Source organism: Amblyraja radiata, chromosome 13 (assembly GCF_010909765.2).
Source record: "Amblyraja radiata isolate CabotCenter1 chromosome 13, sAmbRad1.1.pri, whole genome shotgun sequence".
Classification (NCBI taxonomy): domain Eukaryota; kingdom Metazoa; phylum Chordata; class Chondrichthyes; order Rajiformes; family Rajidae; genus Amblyraja; species Amblyraja radiata.
The window spans coordinates 28,390,003-28,409,334 of NC_045968.1; the positions used below are offsets into that span (position 1 = coordinate 28,390,003).

The following is a 19,332-nucleotide window of genomic DNA, read 5'->3' on the forward strand; positions in this document are numbered from 1 at the left end:
GGGTGCTCACTCAGTTCTTTCATGGTGGAGACAGGTGGATTTTCAGATGAAGATGTATGTGGATGGTGCGGGAAGGCAGAGGTTCAAAAATGGAGGCTAATTGTTCTGAATAGCTTTTCTATTTGGTGGAGACGGATAGACAGCTCCAACTGCTGTTTGTGGTTTTAACCGTTGAGGTGAATGTAGACATGCATTTACCAAATTCCTGTTCCGTTTATCAGTTTTGAGACTAAACACAATCTATGTTCCTGTGAACCCTGAGAATGCTCAGTTGATTAGATCATGGCTGGCATGGACTTCAGCTTCATTTCCCTGCCTTTCAACTATTACAATCAATGCTGTGAATCCTCCCCAAAGTGATCCCCAGCGACTGCAAAGTTGGCCGGTGTTTGATACTCTCAAATTTTAATGAGTAATTCCCAGATGGGAGCAGAGATAAAGGCTGTTCATGGGGTTGAGAATCAATGCTCTGATCAATCAACATTCAAGTTATTTTTTGCTTTTAGCAGTTCATTTCATGCTTGGGCTGAATCAACTCTCCTGCACTTGATGCCTGACTAAATCAATAGGCCTTGAGGGGGAATTGTGTATATTGGGAGAGGCAATTAGCACTGAGGAAGAACAGATGTTTAATCAAACTTGGGAGGACTGTATGGGTTATTGTGTAGCACTTAGCACGTGGAAACGTGACAACAAATACCCCCTGGCAGATTGGCAGCTCATGTGACCCCCCATTGGGATTGTTTCCCGTTTCATTGAGCAAAGGAGGGCATATACTATGCTTTGGCATTGGAAAGGAGGGAACATTTTTGGAGCGAAGGGTCTCGACTGTCTCTTTCCCACCATAGATTAGGGTGGTATGGAGGTGTAGAGGTAGAGTTGCTGCCAGTTCAGAGACCTGGATCGATCATGACTACAGGCGCTGTCTCTGCAGAGTTTGTACGTTCTCCCCAAGACCGCATGGGTTTTCTCTGCGATCTCTGATTTTAGCCCAAGGTCCAAAGAAGTACAGGTTTGTAGTTTAATTGGCTTTGTTAAAGATTGTAAATCTCCCTAGTGTGTAGGATAGTGCTAGTGTACAGAGATCAATGGTTACTGTGGACTTGGTGCTCAGGTGCTGCCTGGCCTGCTGGGTATATCTGGCAATTTCTATATTTAGACTTTAATTTTAGACGAGAGATACATCATGTTAACAAGCCCTTTGCCACACCGATTGCACTGTCCTACACATTAGGGACAATTTACAACTTTACCAAAGTCAATTAACCTACAAACCAGTACGTCTTTGGTGTGGGAGGAAACTAGAGCACCCGGAGAATATCCACACCTTCATGGTTTCATATTCAGATTGAAACTGGGTGGGGGAGGGACACTGAGATTTGCATTTCAATTGTATGGCTCAGTAAAATATGACATGGTGTATGAAATATGTTTTTGCAGAAATCATTTCGCACGTAATTTTTTCTTGCGTTATTATTCCCTGAGTGGGAATAGCTGCCGTGGCCCCTGACAGGAGCTCCATAGAGTTGTTTCTTTTTCCCGTGCACCTTGCTGCTCCTTCTGGCCCTACTAATATGTAGGACACTACCGGGCATATAAGACCTTTGAAAATCAAACAAAAAATGCAAGTGCTGGAAATGTGAAATAAAATCAGATGCCAGAGACAGGTCAGAAAGCGTTTGGGGGAAAAGTTAGCATTTCAGCTTGGAGACCCTTCATCAGATAGGACTCAAATGCATCATTAATTATTTGGGGACACAAGAAATTGCAAATGCTGGAATCTTGATCAAAAACCAAAAGTGTGGAAGAACTCAGTGGGTCAGGCAATGTCTCTGGAGTGACTGGACAGATAACGTTACGGTCGGGACCCACACCAACCTTTCTGACCTTGGCCTCCTCCATTTTCACAGTGAGGTGTCATGCAAACCAGAAGAGCAACACCTCATAAACCGCTTGGGGAGCTAACAACCTAATGGTATGAACATTGAATTCTCCCAATTTAAGTACCTTTCTTGTGCCCCCCCCCCCGCCCCCCCCCCCACCCCACACAATCATGATCCTCATACATTTCTCCCACTATCACCCATCACCCCAGTGACCTTGCTTCTTTCCACTCCTGTGCATGCTCCTCTCCCATCTCCTCGTGCCATATTTCTATTTTATTCATCCCTATTTCCCCTCCCTACTGTTTCCTTTCACCCACAAACCCTCCCCTCACCTTGACATTTAACTCTGCATCATCTTTCCTTATCTGACACCCTTTAGTCTCCTTTTCATCTCCAACCATTGTCACTTACTCCACCTATCTGCCTATCACCACCACCAACTACCCCTCACCCCGACACCACTCACCTACATTCACATCACTGGCCGGGCTTTGCCCACCCTAGCCTCTCTTTTCCAACTTTCACCGCCCTTCTCCATCTCTCTAAAGAAAGGTCCCAACCCAAAACGTCCTCTGTCCATTCCCGCCTGAAGGGCATTGCTGAGTGAAGGGCATTGTCCCAAGCTGCAAAGCCTCAGTTTGTGTTGTTGCAAGTTGACTGGACTAACCCTTGCTGGGATTGTCAGAGTGATTCAGAGTTCATTGTCCCATGCAGCTCAGAAAAAGGCCACTCGGCCTACCAAGCCCATACCAATCATCAAGCACCCTTCTTCTACACTAATCCAATACTGATAACATTTTATTCTCCCCACCTTCCGACAACTCCTCCAGGATACTACCGCTCACTACATGCTAGAGACCCGGTTAATATACCAACACACGTGTCTTTGGGATAGGGAAGGAAACCAGAGCACGGGGGGGGGGGGGGGGGGTGGGGGGGGGGGAGCTCTCATGGTCACAGGTAAATATGCAAACCCCACCACCGGCAGTCTGAGTTGAACCTGGGTCATTGGTGCCAAGAAGCTGTGGTTCTCCCAGCTGGGCCATTGTGCTTCCCTTTTTGAAAGGCACTTACTTTGACGCTGGATGGCAGCTTTCCCACATCCTTGGGCCCATGAGTAGCAGAAAATATGCTGTGCATGTGTGAGTTGTCCCTCTCAATTGAGTCTGGACATAAGATGAAAAGCCGTCTTTTGCAAAGTCCCCAGCACTCCTGGTGATGAACTGGGTGATGTTCAATGGTAGAATCCAGCCTGGCATCACATGACACAAAGCACCCCTGCGAATTGATCAAATGTGCAATGCTGACCTTGTTAGGGAGCGATGAATACTTTCCATTCATCCAATCTGAGGCTTTTTTTTTTCCATTGATTATTGCCCTGAGAAATTACCCAAAGGAATATTGCAGCTTTAAGTAATAAGATGTTTTATATCTTTTTACAACATATAATAGAAATTTATTGTTTGAGTGGATTTTCAATTAAAAATCTTATTGACTGAAATCCAGAGGCAGGAGGCTGGGAGGGGGCTCAGAGCTATTAAGTACTATATTCGATTGCACGATCTATATCTCAACAGTGGTGGTACTTATCCATTCGGAGATTTACATTCCGTCCCTGGACTGCAACATGCATTATTCTGCTCAAGTGCAGTGCCTGATTTTATCGGGTGACTAGATAATGTGTTTCATACAGTAATGTAAACACCCAGGTTCAGCGATGCATGTGAAAAACTGATGTATGTGTGGGAAGTTGTGCATGTACGAGCATTTATGCGAGCTGGTAGCAAAATGCACTTAATTTACTTGCACAGGTTACTCTCGCAACACCTCTGCAACCTACGTTCACTCCTACCAAGAAGGATAAGGTGGCAGGTGTACAGGGGCACCACCATCTATGGGCTCCTCTCCAAGTTGCACACCATCCTGACATTGAAATACATTGCCAATCCTTCATCGTTGTTAGATCCAAATCCTGAAACTCTCTGCCCAGCAGCACTGCAGGAGCACCTTCAGCATGACTGCCACCGTTCCAGTAGAAACATAGAAACATAGAAAGTAGGTGCGAGAGTAGACCACCAGGTCCGTCGAGCCCGCACCGCCATTCGCTCATGGCTGAACACTAAACAGACACACTTACCCACAAACAGTAGACACAAGACACAGAACACAAGACACTACCCTCCCCTTTATACCGCTATCACCCCTCTCCACCCCAAGAACCTCGCGATCTCCTGGGGGAGGCAAAAAACCGGATAAAAACCCAGGTCCAATTCGGGAAAAAAATCCGGGAAATTCCTCTCCGACCCCAATCCAGGCGATCGACACTTGTCCAGGAGATCACTCAGGTCTTACTATACTAACCATACCTAGGTCCATATCCCTGCCCTCTCCCCGTAGCCCCTTATCCCCTTGGCAGCTAAAAAACCATCTATTTTAGTCTTAAATATATTTAAAGTTTCTGCTTCCACTGCTCCCTGGGGCAGTGAATTCCATAAATTAACCACCCTCTGGGTGAAGAAGTTCTTCCTCATCTCAGTTTTAAAAGAGCCCCCCCTTATTCTGCAACTATGTCCCCTAGTTCTAGTTTCCCCGATCATTGGGAACATCCTCGGTGCATCCACCCGATCAAGGCCCCTCACGATCTTATATGTTTCAATGAGATCGCCTCTCATTCTTCTAAACTCCAAAGAGTAGAGTTCCAGCCTACTTAACCTTTCCTCATATGTCAATCCCCTCATTGCAGGAATTAATCTTGTAAACCTTCGCTGCACTGCCTCCAGGGCTAGTACATCCTTTCTTAAGTATGGACCCCAGAACTGTACACAGTATTCCAAATGTGGTCTCACTAATACTGTGTACAGCTGCAGCAAGACCTCCGTGTTTTTATACTCAATCCCCCTAGCAATAAAGGCCAAAACTCCATTGGCCTTCCTGATTGCTTGCTGCACCTGCATACTAACTTTTAGTGATTCATGTACTAATACCCCTAGATCCCTTTGCGTTGCATTACAACGCAGCTCCTCCTCATTTAGAAAATAACTTGCCCTATCATTTTTTTTCCCAAAGTGAATGACTTCACATTTATTAGTATTAAATTTCATCTGCCAAGTTGTTGCCCACTCACCTAGCTTATCTATATCCTTTTGCAGACTCTTCCTATCCTCCTCATCCCCTACTTTTCCTCCCATTTTTGTATCGTCCGCAAATTTTGATATATTACACTTGGTTCCCTCCTCCAAATCATTTATATAAATTGTGAACAACTGGGGTCCCAGCACCGACCCTTGCGGAACCCCGCTAGTTACCGGTTGCCATCCCGAGTATGAACCATTTATCCCCACTCTCTGCTTCCTATTTGTTAGCCAATCCTCTACCCATGCTAATATATTACCCCCAATCCCATAATTTTTTATTTTTAGCAATAGTCTCTTATGTGGCACCTTGTCAAAAGCCTTTTGGAAGTCCAAGTATACCACATCCACCGGTTCCCCTTTATCCACCCGGGTTGTTACTTCCTCAAAGAATTCGAGCAGATTCGTTAAACAGGACTTCCCCTTCACAAAACCATGCTGGTTCTGTCCGATGAAGTCATGTTTATCCAAGTGCCCCGTTAGTGTTTCTTTAATAATTGTCTCTAACATTTTACCCACCACCGATGTTAGACTAACCGGTCTATAGTTACCCGCCTTCTGTTTACTTCCTTTTTTAAATATAGGTGTTACATTGGCCATTTTCCAATCCACTGGGACCGTTCCTGCCTCCAGGGAGTTTTGGAAAATTATCACCAATGCATCCACAATCCCCACCGCTATCTCCCTCAAGACCCTTGGATGTAATCCATCAGGCCCAGGGGATTTATCCTCCTTCAGTCTCATTAATTTCCCTAATACCACCTCCTTGGTGATCTTAATAGTATTTAGCTCCTCCATTCCTACCGCCCCCTGTTTATCCAGCGTTGGAATATTTTTTGTGTCTTCTATGGTGAAGACTGATACAAAATACTCGTTTAATGCCTTTGCCATTTCCATGTTCCCCACCAACAACTCTCCAGTCTCACCCTCCAATGGACCAACGTTCACCTTAGCCACCCTTTTTCTTTTTATATAGCTATAAAAACTCTTACTATTAGTTTTTATGTTGTTCGCTAAATTCCTTTCATAGTCTATTTTCCCCGTCTTAATTAATCTCTTAGTTATTTTTTGCTGACCTTTAAATGCTTCCCAATCCTCTACCCTCCCACTATCTCTGGCTACCTTATATGCCCTTGCCTTCAGCCGAATACTATCCTTTATAGTTTTACTGAGCCATGGCTGACTGTTCTTCCCCTTACCCCTTTTTTTCTTCATAGGAATAAATTTTTCTTGAAGGTTATACAGTATACCCTTAAACGTACACCACTGCTCATGTACCGTCTTAGACTTTAGAGATACGGCCCAGAAACAGGCCCTTCAGACAACCGAGTCCGCCCCAACCAGCAATCACTCCCTACACTAGCACTATCCTACACTGGCACTATCCTACAAATCTACAATATTTGCCAAAGCCAATTAACCTACAAACCTGTACGTCTTTGGAATGTGGGAGGAAACCAGAGCACTCAGAGAAAACCCATGCGGTCACGGGGAGAACGTACAAACTCCTTACAGACAGCATCCATGATCAGGTTTGCAGCTGGGCCTCTGCTGCTCTAAGGCAGCAACATTACCACTGCGCCAACCGCTTCCACATAGATGCTGGTTAATGCAGAAAATGGAGTGTATGCAAGTGAGGAAGAGTGTGTGTGTACATGAACCTTAACTTCACGTTCTTAGTTTTGTGGTGTGGCTTTGTGTTTGTGTGAAGTTCCGAAGTTTCACTCAAAGCCAAGTTTCTGATGTTGCTGATCTAATTTTTGTTGTGGGACAGTGTCTTGTTAACTCAGTGCACTATATATTCCTAGTTAGGCACTGAACGGGAGTGGATGGCAGCACAGTGCCTGGGCCCCTGCTGTGTGTGTTTACTTGGCTGAAGGTATCGTCACATTTTCTGAGACTAGATTAGGGGTTGCAGGCCGAGGGGGGGGGGGGGGGGGAAAAACCTGATAGCAACAGGACATGTGAACGTGCAACTGTGGATTGATGTTAAATGTTAGCTGTTTGACCATGTAAGGCATCGCAAGTAACAGTACTTCTGCTGACCCTGTGTCTGTGTAGCACTTAGCATCAGGGTTATTCGGTATTGACCCTGATAGATTCTTTACTATCCTAATTCAACAAGGGGGAGTTGGTACAAATTGTAGTGTCCATATTAATTTCCTCTGTAAGAGTAGGCAGGAAGGGATTGCATTAAACAGCACCTGCTCCTCTGTGGACCTATATTTAACAAGCAGGACATTTGGCTGCTGAATGTGTACTTTATCATAAGTGTTCCCTAAATGCTTGAAAATACCCTCAGACTGTTCCTGGAGATAGTGAATGATATTATCCAACCTTTTATATCAAATCATTATATTTGGAGCTGTCAGACATGAAACTGACAGGGATTGCTCTCCCATCCTCTCCCCTCACCACCTAAAGTGAAATGTGGAATTATAGAAACATACACCACTTAAAGGGTGTCCATTCAGCCTGTCCAGTCCATACTGCCTGAAATATGAGCTATGTGAGATGCTCCTATTACCCAGCACTGTGGGCTTACCTGTCATGGCTTATCATGGTCATTTGAGTGCATTTTAAAAAGTGATGATAGTTTTTGTTTCCACCATCCTTACAGACAATGAGATCCTGATCTTTGGATGAACACAGAGCATAGAACACCACAGGAACAGGCCCTTTGGCCCACAATGATGATGCCAAATAAAACCATTCCCTTTTGCTTGTACCTTCTTCCAATCCCTCCATCCCTGCATATCCATATATCTATCTAAAAGCTTCTTTTCTTGACTGCACTACCTCCCCTGGCAGTGTTTTCCAGGCGTTTACCACTCACTGTGTAAAATAAGTTGCCCCGCATATCCCCCTTTCAACTTTCCCCCTCTGATCTAAAACGTTATTTCCTCTAGTATTTAAAGTTGAAATCCCGGAATAAAGCCTCTGACTGTCTACCCTATCTACGCTCATATAATTTTAGAAACTTCAAGTCTCCCTCAGGCTCTGATTCTCCAGAGGAAATAATCCCAAGTTTATCCAACGTCTCCTTATGGCTAATGTCATGTAATTGGTCTTTGAATGCAAGTAAATAGAGCCACCCTGGCCACCTGCCAGGCTGCTGCATTGCCTTTACTAGAGTAATAACTAACCACTCTATGATCTCTCATGGCAGGTACCTCCCAGAGGTCATGGCAGATGGATTGGCCAGTCAGATAAATAATCCAGAGGTCGAGGTGGACATCACAAAACCGGACATGACCATTCGGCAGCAGATCATGCAGTTGCGAATAATGACCAATCGGCTGCGGAATGCATACAATGGCAATGATGTGGATTTCCAGGACACCAGTGAGTACCAGCCGTGTAATACGTCTGTGATGTTTGATTCCAGTGCATGCATCTTGGCGCACTCATGTGAATGGCGGTTGCCTGCTGCACCTCCTTTTTAATGCATGAATCGTGCAAACAAAATTCGTGCTCCCGCTGTTTCCCATTGAAGGGAATTAATTCGCAACCTTCTGCGTAAATGAAAATATAACCAAAAAAACGCCGTTGCGGGAACCCTGAAAGTAAAACAAAAAAAAATCCTGGTAAAACGCAGCAAGTACGGCAGCATCTGTGGGAAGAGAAAGCTTTGGGGTCTTCACTCTGCTCTTAAGATCTGTCCCAGACCAGAAAAATTGACTGTTTCTTTTTCTTCAGTTTCTCTTTCCTCAGACTCTGTCTGACGTGCTGAATTTTCCAGCGTTTTCTGATTTTGTTTCTGACTTTTTCCATCCTTTACTCCTTGTTCAACTGCAAGTTAACAGCAGCTGTAATTACTTCTGACCTCCTGTTCCAATTTTCTGTCAACATGTCTGCTGCTGATGGCATCAATGTGACAAGGAAACTCACTGGGTTTAATAGCAGCAGAAAATGCTCAGTCCAGTTTCCCACAGCAGGAAGTGCTCAGTCAAGGTTATCCCGTCCCTCATGATGTTACCCCTCTTTCTCCATTCTTTTCACTCTCAATTTTCAAGCACACTGCCCCTCCTCCCTCCATCCCTGTTTTCCCTCATCTACACGATAGCCACACTGTTTCCCAGTGGACATTGGGCAAATGAGATGCCAGCTGCAGGCTGCAGCTGCTCTCTGTGTGAATGCTTGAGTTAGCTTCTGGCGTTTTGAACAGGGAGAAAACTACAAATGCAATTTCTTAAAGCAAGGGCATCCTGATATTGTGATGATTTTCCTTTGCGACACCTGTTTCTGTGTTTTGGCAAATGTTAACTCACCAGAAATGGTCACTCTCATCTTTCTGAACAATTTTCTATTAAAGAGGCTCATTTAGTTGCTCGATCCCTCAGAAGCTCCCGTGATGTTTTACGGGTTGGTGTTCTCTTCCGTATTTAATCTTCTCTTTCCATTATTATCCCTTTACACTCCCTCCTCCATTGCCTCTCTCCCTGCTATTCCTCATTTAATTCACTTCATTTTTCTCTCTCATTTCCTTCCTTCTGCCCTTTTCCCTTTCCCTCTGCATTCTATTCTTATTTTGCCCTTTTCTCATTATCTAATATTTCTCCCCTCTTCTGCATATTTGATTACATTATTTCCCCTTGGCTTCAATTTTGCAAGGCCACTTGAGGTCAATTGTCACAATTCCATTTTCTTCATCAAAATGGTCCAGAATAGCTGCCAACCCGCCCGAAGTTCAGAGGATGGCAGATTACCTGTGTTTTACAAAAAACATTATTCATCTCTCGAGGGTGTCACAATGCAGATGGTGGAGCCACTGCCCACAGTACCAATGTTCAGAACCCGGGTTCGAACCTGGCCTCGGATGCTGTCTGTATGAAGTTTGGACATTCTACCTGTGCCCACGTGGGTTTCCTCCAGGTGCCCCGGTTTCTTCCCACATTCCAAACAACATGTGGGTTTGTAGGTTAATTGGCATCTGTAAATTGCCCCTAGTAAGTGAATGTAAAAGTGGGATAACATAGTGGGAACTAGTGTGAACGGGTGAGCGATGGTCTGCGTGGCCTGATTCCCTGCTGTGTCTTTCATTACATCCCAAACAGCAGACCATGTTCATCATCACTTATTGTACCTTACCTGACCTTTATTCCTTTGCCCAAATGCTCTGAGATTTGAGAGTCATCCCCAAAATAATGTTGAGGCCTAACCAGTAGCCATTGCAGGTGACAGGGAACTGGGCTTGTTGTGAGTTTTGGGTCCAAAGATTTGAACTGTCTTAATTCTGGAGACTAGAATGGGTGGCACAGTGGCACAGCACTAGAGTTGCTGCCTTACAGCACCAGAGACCCAGATTCAATCCTGACAGCGGGTGCTGTGTGTGCGGCTTCCTTTCACACACGTGTGCGGCTTCCTTTCACTTCCGTCCCAAAGACGTACAGGTTTGTAGGTTAATTGGTGTCGATAAAATTGTAAATTGCCCCAAGTGTGAGGAATATGCTAGTGTGCTGATCAGTGCGGAGTCGGTGGGCCAAAGGACCTGTTTCCGAGTTGTCAAGTCCAAAAAATGTGGGAATCAAGCAAAGAATATGTTGGAATGGGCAAGTACAGAGGCTAAAACCCTTTGTGTTCCTCTGCTGCTGTCTGTGTAGAGTTTGCATATTCTCCCTGTGACCACATAGGTCTCCTCCAGGTACTCCGATCCCTTCCACACCCAAAGACGTGCAGATTGGTAGTTTAATGGGCCACTGTAAATTGCCCCTGTTGTGTAGGTAGATGGTAGAATCTGAGGGGTGATGATGAGAATGTGCGGAAAATAAAAAAGTGATTATTGTAGGATCAGTGTAAGTGGGGGGTTGGGGGGGGCTTGAGGGTCAGCATTGACTCGGTGGACTGAAGGACCTGATTCTGTACTCTATGACTCCAAAGCCTGAACTGATGCCCTCCTTCATTGACGCCATTGTCTTGCCCCCAGGTGACGACAGCAGTGGATCTGGAAGCGGCGACGCCTGTTCGGAGAATGGCTGCGGTCGGAGAAGGTCCTTCAACGTGGCGACAAGGTCTCCCGTTGTCTATGCCATCCCGGAACAGAGCGAGAAAACCAAAGCCGGAAACGGGAGTGAGGCACTGCGACACTCAGCCGGCTTCTTCCACTTGTTATCCTTGGCCATCGCCCTGCTATATTTCTGTCGGTAGAATCTTTCACAGGGCTTGAGAGAGGGTGAGAGAGAGAGAAAGAGAGAGGGGGAGAGAGAGAGACTGAGGCAAAATCTTTGCCAAATGGACAAGAGTTTTGTTTAACTTTGCAACATAAAAAAAAATCTTTTGGCTATTTGTAAATTCTGGCAGTGCTGGAGGTGAATACACTTTTGAATCTTTGAAAGGCTTGGGGAGGGGAGTTTGCTCTGAGCGGTTTGAGAAGGGTCTTGTACTCTTCAAGCCTGATTTTTTTTCCAGCTTGGGACATCCAGTTGCTCCGATCACCTGTCGACAGTGCAGCACACGTACACACACAGGCTCCCTCTGAGGGGAGGCCAAGTGTTTTCCAAGCATCGAGAGACGAGAAATAAAAATATCCTAATTATGACACAGAACTTCTTGACTTGAAAATAAACATCCCAACAAAGTATTATCAGATACATTGACTGTATGAACAGCCACCGAGGATGTCATTTTGGGTATTAACCCTATAGTTGCAAATAAATCACATCATTATAGATAACCAAGAACTCTCCTTGGATTTCCTTTCCCAATAACAAGGCCATCCATTTCTTTTTAGCTGATAGTATGTGGAGCATTGGTATAAACGTTTGTGAGATATGAAAGCAAAATGGTTGTTGACGATTCCCAAAGGGTCAGGAATAATTGATACTACTTGTGTAGTTTTAACACTGTCAAGTTGGGAGAGAATGCATAATTAAGGAGGGGGGAGGGGGGGGGGGGGGGTGGTTAGTGGCCGGGAGTTTGGGAGGTTATGTTCTCTGGGAGTCAAGCATTTGTCTTTTGCAGGAACCCACACATGCAAATTGTTTACACTGGGCTTTCTTTCGATGGGTTATCAGAAAGATCGAATAGGCAGAGAAGATGTTTTTTTAATAAATAAGTAAGGATATAAGCACACACTTGCAAAAGGCCCAACTTCAAGTTGACATGGAGGCAGCTATTCAAACATTAGACATTGCCCAGGAGAATAAGTAAAAAAAGTTCCTGTACTTGCTGTTTTCTGAATCTTCAGCTTTGTGAAAGAATGTGGCCAATATGTGGGTGTGGGCTTTGTGTGAGGTGGGGGGTGGGGGGGGGAGGGGGGGGGGTTATGGTGGCAAAATCGAATGGTTCTTAGAATTGATCCTGCCATTGTGCATTATGTGGTAGAAGTGTTGTAGCAATGTTGTGTTTTAAAATATGGGTGTCACTTTGAACCCAAAAGACAGTGGCCAGCAGGTAAAAGCCCTGTGACCTGAGCTGGAATGGTGGGAAATGTTGGGCCAGAATTGCCACAGTTGCAAAAAATAAAGAAAGGGAAAAAACTAACCGAATTGAACATAATCAGAATATCTCGGTGAGTGGCAGGGGAGTTATAAGAAGGTGCCTGTGATCCAGATGTCGAAAAACTACCCGGCTTCCTATTCATGCTAGGAATTAACTTTGTCCTCAATGTTGTTTTTAGGCTTGACTGCTTTTCTGGGGGAGAAAAATAAAGTACAAAATCACACAACATAAATTAAATTGTAAGATGACACAAAAATGCATGCTATCTTCCAACTTATTTATATATATCCAACGAATATTATTTTAGGTTTTCAGATTTCTGCTTAATTTAATAATTTCCTACCCTTGTCCTCTATTAAACAAAAAGTAAACGTTTTTAAAATTCCTTTTTTTTAAAAATTTGAAACATTGTAAGGTGTTTCCTATGGAAGTGATTGAATGTGCCAGCAGTAACCCAAGTTACACCTTCAACCCCTGTGTGCAGTTTGCTTTGTTTCACCGATCATAACCAGAAGGTGAATGCATATCAACCCCCATTAAACAAACCTTGGTTCGGGAAAAAAAATAATCGTTGGCTGTGTTGAGCTGATTAATGCAGAAAATTCCAAAACATTTTTTCTGCAATTATTCTTCGTAGCACGACGACACAGCAGAAAGCACCAGAAGGAGCCTCAAAGCTGTAAGAGGGTAAAGCAAAGTCAAATATGTTAGCGGCTTAAAATAGAGGCTGTCTGTCAGGACTTTTGACAGATTTACAAAGATTCCTGTTTCCAAACACTGCAGGAACCATACAACTCTCCTCAGTGCATTTAATTTATCAAGACCTTGTTTGTTGGTTTATTATCCTTCGGAATAACCTTGCAGTTGAGGATTTAAATCCCCATCCTTTTAAGACTGTTATAACGCGGTTCCTGTTTTTATATCAGTTCCTATTTTACTTACTTACTGCCATTATTCCAGCGGGTGATTGTAATTCTTTCAAAAGTATATATTTTAATAAATTTTTGCACTGTCTTAACTTTCGGTTATAAAATAAAATGTGATTAGAACCCAAGCTGGTTTTAATTTTGAGGACCTAGAAAATTTAAAGTGACCGTCTTCTTGGTGCACATATCTATCCTTCCACCTCCTGTTCCTCCATGTTTCTCCGTGGTCTCTCACTGGAACAAAGCTTCTGTTATTTGTCGTTATGTTTAACTCTACTGTGTAAAACTTCCTGCGAAATACATTGTTGTTAATATATAATCTCCACTCTCTCCCATGCTGCCACCTCTTTGTGCTCCGTCTTTTACTTTTCCCTCTCACTCCCCAAATCTTTTTCACATGTCCTCCTTCTTTGTCCCCCTCTTGCACGCATTCTCTCTGAATTGTTCCCTTGTTCCTGTGCTCTCTCTCACTCGCTCACCCTTCTACAGTAAAGGGTTAGCTGCTACCATGAAACAAGAGACGCGACTCACATGCGATTAAATCTTTTCAATATATTTGAATGAATGGTTTAGGATTTTTTATAATACTGCAGGTGTAAATTTTTGTAAAATCTATTAAGTTAAAAAAAAAGGATCTTTTGATGACAACAGTGGGGAGTTTGTGAATGAGGAGAAAGATCTCATGTGATGGAAGAGAAAAATCTTTTTTGACCATTTTGACTGCTATAAACTGGTAGTTAAGATGCAGCATGGAGGAAAGGAAACACATTGCTTTCTGAGCTGCAAATCCAGATCCAATCAAATAGTCTGGCAATAAAGAGCCTACCTTAATACTTTCCAAGCTTTATCCCTCATTATGGAACTGTAGTTCGAGCCTGGCTTCAAGGGTAGACAGAGAAAGATACGCAGAAGGGGATATTTGCCTGTTCTGTTATCCCACATAAAAGGAATTTATTGATATGGGGGAAGGTATCGGCAATCGTTTTTGTGGACATACTATAGCAACAGCAAGTATGTACTTCTTAAAAATATGAGACATAAAATGTCCTGCTTCCTAACCCTTCTCCCTTTAAGTTGCAATAACTCTCTCTGGTTTTGTACCAATAACAGCTCAGGGTTTATGCAGTTGCAACACAAGACATAATGAGACTGGCCTTGAAAGGTCCATCTTCTTGTGATGCGATGCATAATTGTTGGCCATTTGTGGATATCAGTGGAGAATCCTTATGGGAGAAGGTAGTTAGTTATAAGGCGTCCTTTGCACTACCAAAGGAAACATAAGCGTTGTGACAGTGTGATCTTTATAAAAAGGCAGCGTCTGACCTAATGGGGCATTTCAACTGAAAATTGCATTTCTCTTTCGATAATTGATTCTGGGAAGCAGTGTGGATTTTTAGTTGTTTCCAGGGATGAAATGTGGCGGGGGGAAGTTTCTTCTGACTAGGGCCTGGACTCTTTAATGTACTAATGAGGCCCTTTCTGTTGCTTTGTTGCGTCTGGGGTCAATGACTATCACACGAGAGAGGGCTTACTAGAGTTTGTGTGAAGCCAACCCTTGAGATTTTCCACTTATGTATTAAAGGTGGAGAAAATGCTAAGGATTGTGATCAGGTTTGTCTTAACAAGATCTACATGTAGGTGGGATCAAATTTTACCCAGCTGCTTACATTGTCGCTCACCTCTCTCTGTGTCGTCTACTTGTCCAGAAACATCCATCCCACTCTTGCAGCTTGTTTCTCCAACCTACCAAAAGGTTGGGCACAACTTTGTTATTTATAGAGAGTGGTGAGCCTACTATACACTGAACTCACCATGTCGACAATCTTTGGCGTAAATAGCACAAGCCTGCCCATTACAGACTTACTCACCTTATCGTCTTGATGGTGGTAAAAGCTTCTTCCCACCAGTTGAAACACCTCAAATCTTTCTTGTCTTTTTTAAAAATCAAAAGGAATGTATTAAATGTCAATATGGTAGTCTCTTTTTCATTTTACTGTTAATTGTTTGATTGGGGATTTTATTGTTAATAACCTCCAAGACTATGATTCTTCAGAAATCAGTGTTGTTGAGTCTTTCTTTATTCTGTTGCCTGAAGAAAATTAACAGAAAGAAAGGGACATAGTCACCTGTTTACTACATGTTTGGTTTCAAAGCTTTTGAGAAAATAAAAAGAACATTTTGAGTCTTTGTCTCAGATGTTCTTGACTTGTTTGAAAGTTGCATTTCACTACTTCAGGATATCCCAAAACACTTGGCACCACCAATGAGCTTATTTTGAAGTATGGTCACAATTAAAATTCAGGAAGCTGGAACAGTCAACACAGCAAACTCCCCAGACCATTACATGACAAGATTGTGATAAGACTAAAGGTTAGGTCCAGGTCTGTCTTACAAAATCTACAGGGAGGAAACAGGTTTTACCCATCTGCTTACTTTCCCACCCACCCATATCTATACCACATACTTGTCCAAAACCTTCCGCCGCACACTTTATGCTTGTTTCTCTGAAGTGCCGATAGGTCAGGCTTGGGTAAAAACGTTCTCCAAGACATTGGGCCTGGAATCTATAATGTGCTACTCTATAAGTTATGCTTTGAAACAGTCTTCTGCAAGCATTTACATATGCCTGAGAGACAAATCAGAATCTCAGTGGCTCCAACAATCAAGCTCTCCTTTCATACGGAACTGATGCGGTACTCTAGATGCTTTCCAGAGAGAGTTAGATAGAGCTCTTAAAGATAGCGGAGTCAAGGGATATGGGGAGAAGGCAGGAATGGGGTACTGATTGTGGATGATCAGCCATGATCACAGTGAATGGCGGTGCTGGCTCGAAGGGCCGAATGGCCTACTCCTGCACCTATTCTCTATTAATGGACATCCCCAACTACACACTCAGTTACCTGGGGTGGGATTTAAATATCGTGAGGTATTTCTTCTCATGAAGCCACAGAAACTGCAAACTCTCGTGCCCCTGGGAACGTGGGCACGCAGATGACTGGTCCCATCCTGCCACCAGGCATTTGGTTGTTAGGTTTAGATGGGCACCATTGAGGGTTACCGCAGGGAAACGGGCGCTTCAGCCCACCAAGTCTGCACTGACCCATTTACACTAATCCTATTTTATCCTCATCAACTACTCCCAGATTCCACCACTCACCCATGCACCGGGGACAATTTTGAGTGCGCAATTAATCCATCGATTTTTGAGCACTGAGACGGAACTGGACAATCCGAGGAAACCCACAGAGTCAGAGAGAGAACTAGTGAACTCCACACAGACAGACGCCAACTAAAGTCGGGATTGAATCCAACACAACACTGCAGCAATGGGGTAGCAGCTCTACCAACTGTGTCACTGCAATTGTCAGGGTGAATTCATTGCTGCCCATCTCACTGCCCTTTCCGCCTGAGCTGCCTTACTACAAATAATACTGAGTGCAGCCAGTCAATTTGACCACACAAGTATCGGAACTGAGCTCCAGCGCAGGACCTCATTGTATACATGCTCAGGAGGCAGATACAGGAAACCAAGAACGATATCCCACCTACATCCCCAGTTCATGAAACTATTGCATCTCCCTTGCCTATCAAGCTGGGAAAGTATGGGTAGTCACTGGGCAATGAAGGTTGGGCCAAGGGGGAATGGCTGCAATTTGGCGCAACTGTTTCCAGCAGAGACCTTTCTTTGTTTCTTAGCTTTACTCCCACTTCACCCACAGATAAAATAGCATGAAGGTCTCCATATGCAACAAGTCGCATTAGTGAAAGCCTGCTGGCTAAGGTAAAAGTATGTGGTGTTGAGACTCCTTGCTGACAGGGTAAAGAGTTGTGATGGGAGAGAAGTAGGGATAAGAAAATGGGAAACGGAAACCAGGGATAATATATGTACATCCATTGGCAGGATGTAACATGTGGCGTAAATGAGGATTGTAGTGCAGAGCCTCAGCAGTTCATTATATTTATCAATGACTAGATGGAGGAAATAACCACAAGATAGCAATATGTAGGAAGGAACTGCAGATGCTGGTTTAAACCAAAGGTAGACAGCGGGACAGGCAGCATCTTTGGAGAGAAGGAATGGGTGATGTTTCAGGTCGAGACCCTTCTTCAGACTGTTTAGGGATAAGTGAAACGAGAAACAGACGATGATGCGGAGAGATAAAGATCGATAAAAGAAAGACATGCAACAAAGTACCGATGATAAAGGAAACAGGCCATTGTAAGCTGATTGTTTAAGAAGGAACTGCAGATACCGGAAAATCGAAGGTAGACAAAAGTGCTGGAGAAACTTACTGAAGAAGGGTTTCGGCCCGAAATGTTGCCTACTTCCTTCGCTCCATAGATGCTGCTGCACCTGCTGAGTTTCTCCAGCACTTTTGTCTACCGTTGTAAGCTGATTGTAGGGTGAAAATGAGAAGCTTGTGTGACTTGGGTGGGGGAGAGATAGAGAGAGAGGGAATGCCGGGGTTACCTGAAGTGAGAGAAATCAATAATCATACCACTGGGCTGTAAGCTGCCCAAGAGAAATATGAGATGCTGTTCCTCCAATTTGCATTTAGCCTCACTGACAATGGAGGAGACCGAGGACAGAAAGGTATGTGTAGGAATGGGAAGGAGAATTAAAGAGTCCAGCAACCGGGAGATCAGGTTGGTTCACGCGGGCTGAGCGAAGGTGGGCCGCAAAACGATGGCCCAGTCTGCGTTTGGTCTCGTCGATGTATAAGAGTCCACATCTTGAACAACGGATATAGTAGGTGAATTTGGAGGAGGTGCGAGTGAACCTCTGCCTAACCTGAAAGGACTATCTGGGTCCCTGGACAGAGTCGAGGCAGGAGGTATAGCGACAGGTGTTGCATCTTCTGCGGTTGCAGGGGAAGGTACCTGGGGAGGGGGTGGTTTGCGTGGGAAGGGATGAGTTAACTAGGGAGTTGCGGAGGGAACGGTCTCTGCGGAAGGTGGAAAGTCCTGAAGATGGGAAAATGCGGCTAGTGGTGGAGGTGGCGTAAATTTCGGAGGATTATATGTTGCACGCGACCGCCGATGGAGTGGAAGGTAAGGACCAGGGGGAATCCGTCTCGTGACTTGGGAGGGGAAGCAAGGGCGGAGCTGCGGGATAGTGAGGAGACATGAGTGAGGGCCTCATTTATGATGGGAGAGGGGAATCCCTGTTCCCTAAAGAATGACGACATCTCAGATGTTCTCGTATGGAACACCTCATCTTGGGCACAGATGCGGTGTAGACGGAGGAATTGGGAGTAGGGGATAGAGTTTATGCAGGATGTAGTGTGGGAAAAAGTGTAGTCGAGTTAGTTGTGCGAGTCAGTGGGTTTGTAATAGACGTCAGTCAATAGTGATGGAAACTAAGATCAAGAAAGGGGAGGGAGGTGTCGGAGAATTTGAGTGCAGGATGAAAATTGGTGGTGAAGTTGATGAAGTCCATCCGTTCTGCATGGGTGCAGGAGGTAGTACCGGTGCAGTCATCAATATAACGGTGATACAGTTCGGGGATAGGGCCAGTGTGCAACTGGAACAGGGTTTGTTGAACAAAGAGGCAGGCAAAACTGGGGCCCATAGCTACGTCTTGGACTTGGAGGAAGTGGGAGGAGTCAAAGGAGAGGAAGTGAGAGGAGTCAAAGCAGAAGTTGTTGAAGGTAAGGACCAGCTTTCCGAGCCCCCATTCCCTCAACTTTACAATGGACGTTCAGTCACTCTACACCTCCATCCCCCACCAGGAAGGCTTTAATTGGATGGATCTGACGTCGAGGAAGAATCTGAGGGTTTTAAGGCCTTCCTGGTGGGGGATGGAGGTGTAGAGTGACTGAACGTCCATTGTAAAGTTGAGGGAATGAGGGTTCGGAAAGCGGAAGTCATTAAAGAGATGAAGGGCATATGAGGTATCTTGGACATAGGCCGGGAGAGATTGGACCAGGGGAGATAGTATGGAGTCGA

At 44.5% G+C, this 19,332-nt stretch overlaps 1 protein-coding gene across 1 annotated transcript in view; it reads left to right on the forward strand.

Annotated features, from left to right (window-relative positions):
• The window catches only part of gpc1 (glypican 1), a 140,906-nt gene extending 125,334 nt beyond the window's left edge, over positions 1–15,572 (forward strand). The window contains exons 8-9 of the mRNA XM_033031525.1: positions 8,187–8,362; positions 10,944–15,572. Of these exons, the coding sequence (XP_032887416.1) occupies positions 8,187–8,362; positions 10,944–11,164 (397 nt within the window). The 3' untranslated portion in view covers positions 11,165–15,572. The remainder of the gene's footprint in view (positions 1–8,186; positions 8,363–10,943) is intronic.
• The last annotated feature ends 3,760 nt before the right edge of the window (positions 15,573–19,332 follow it).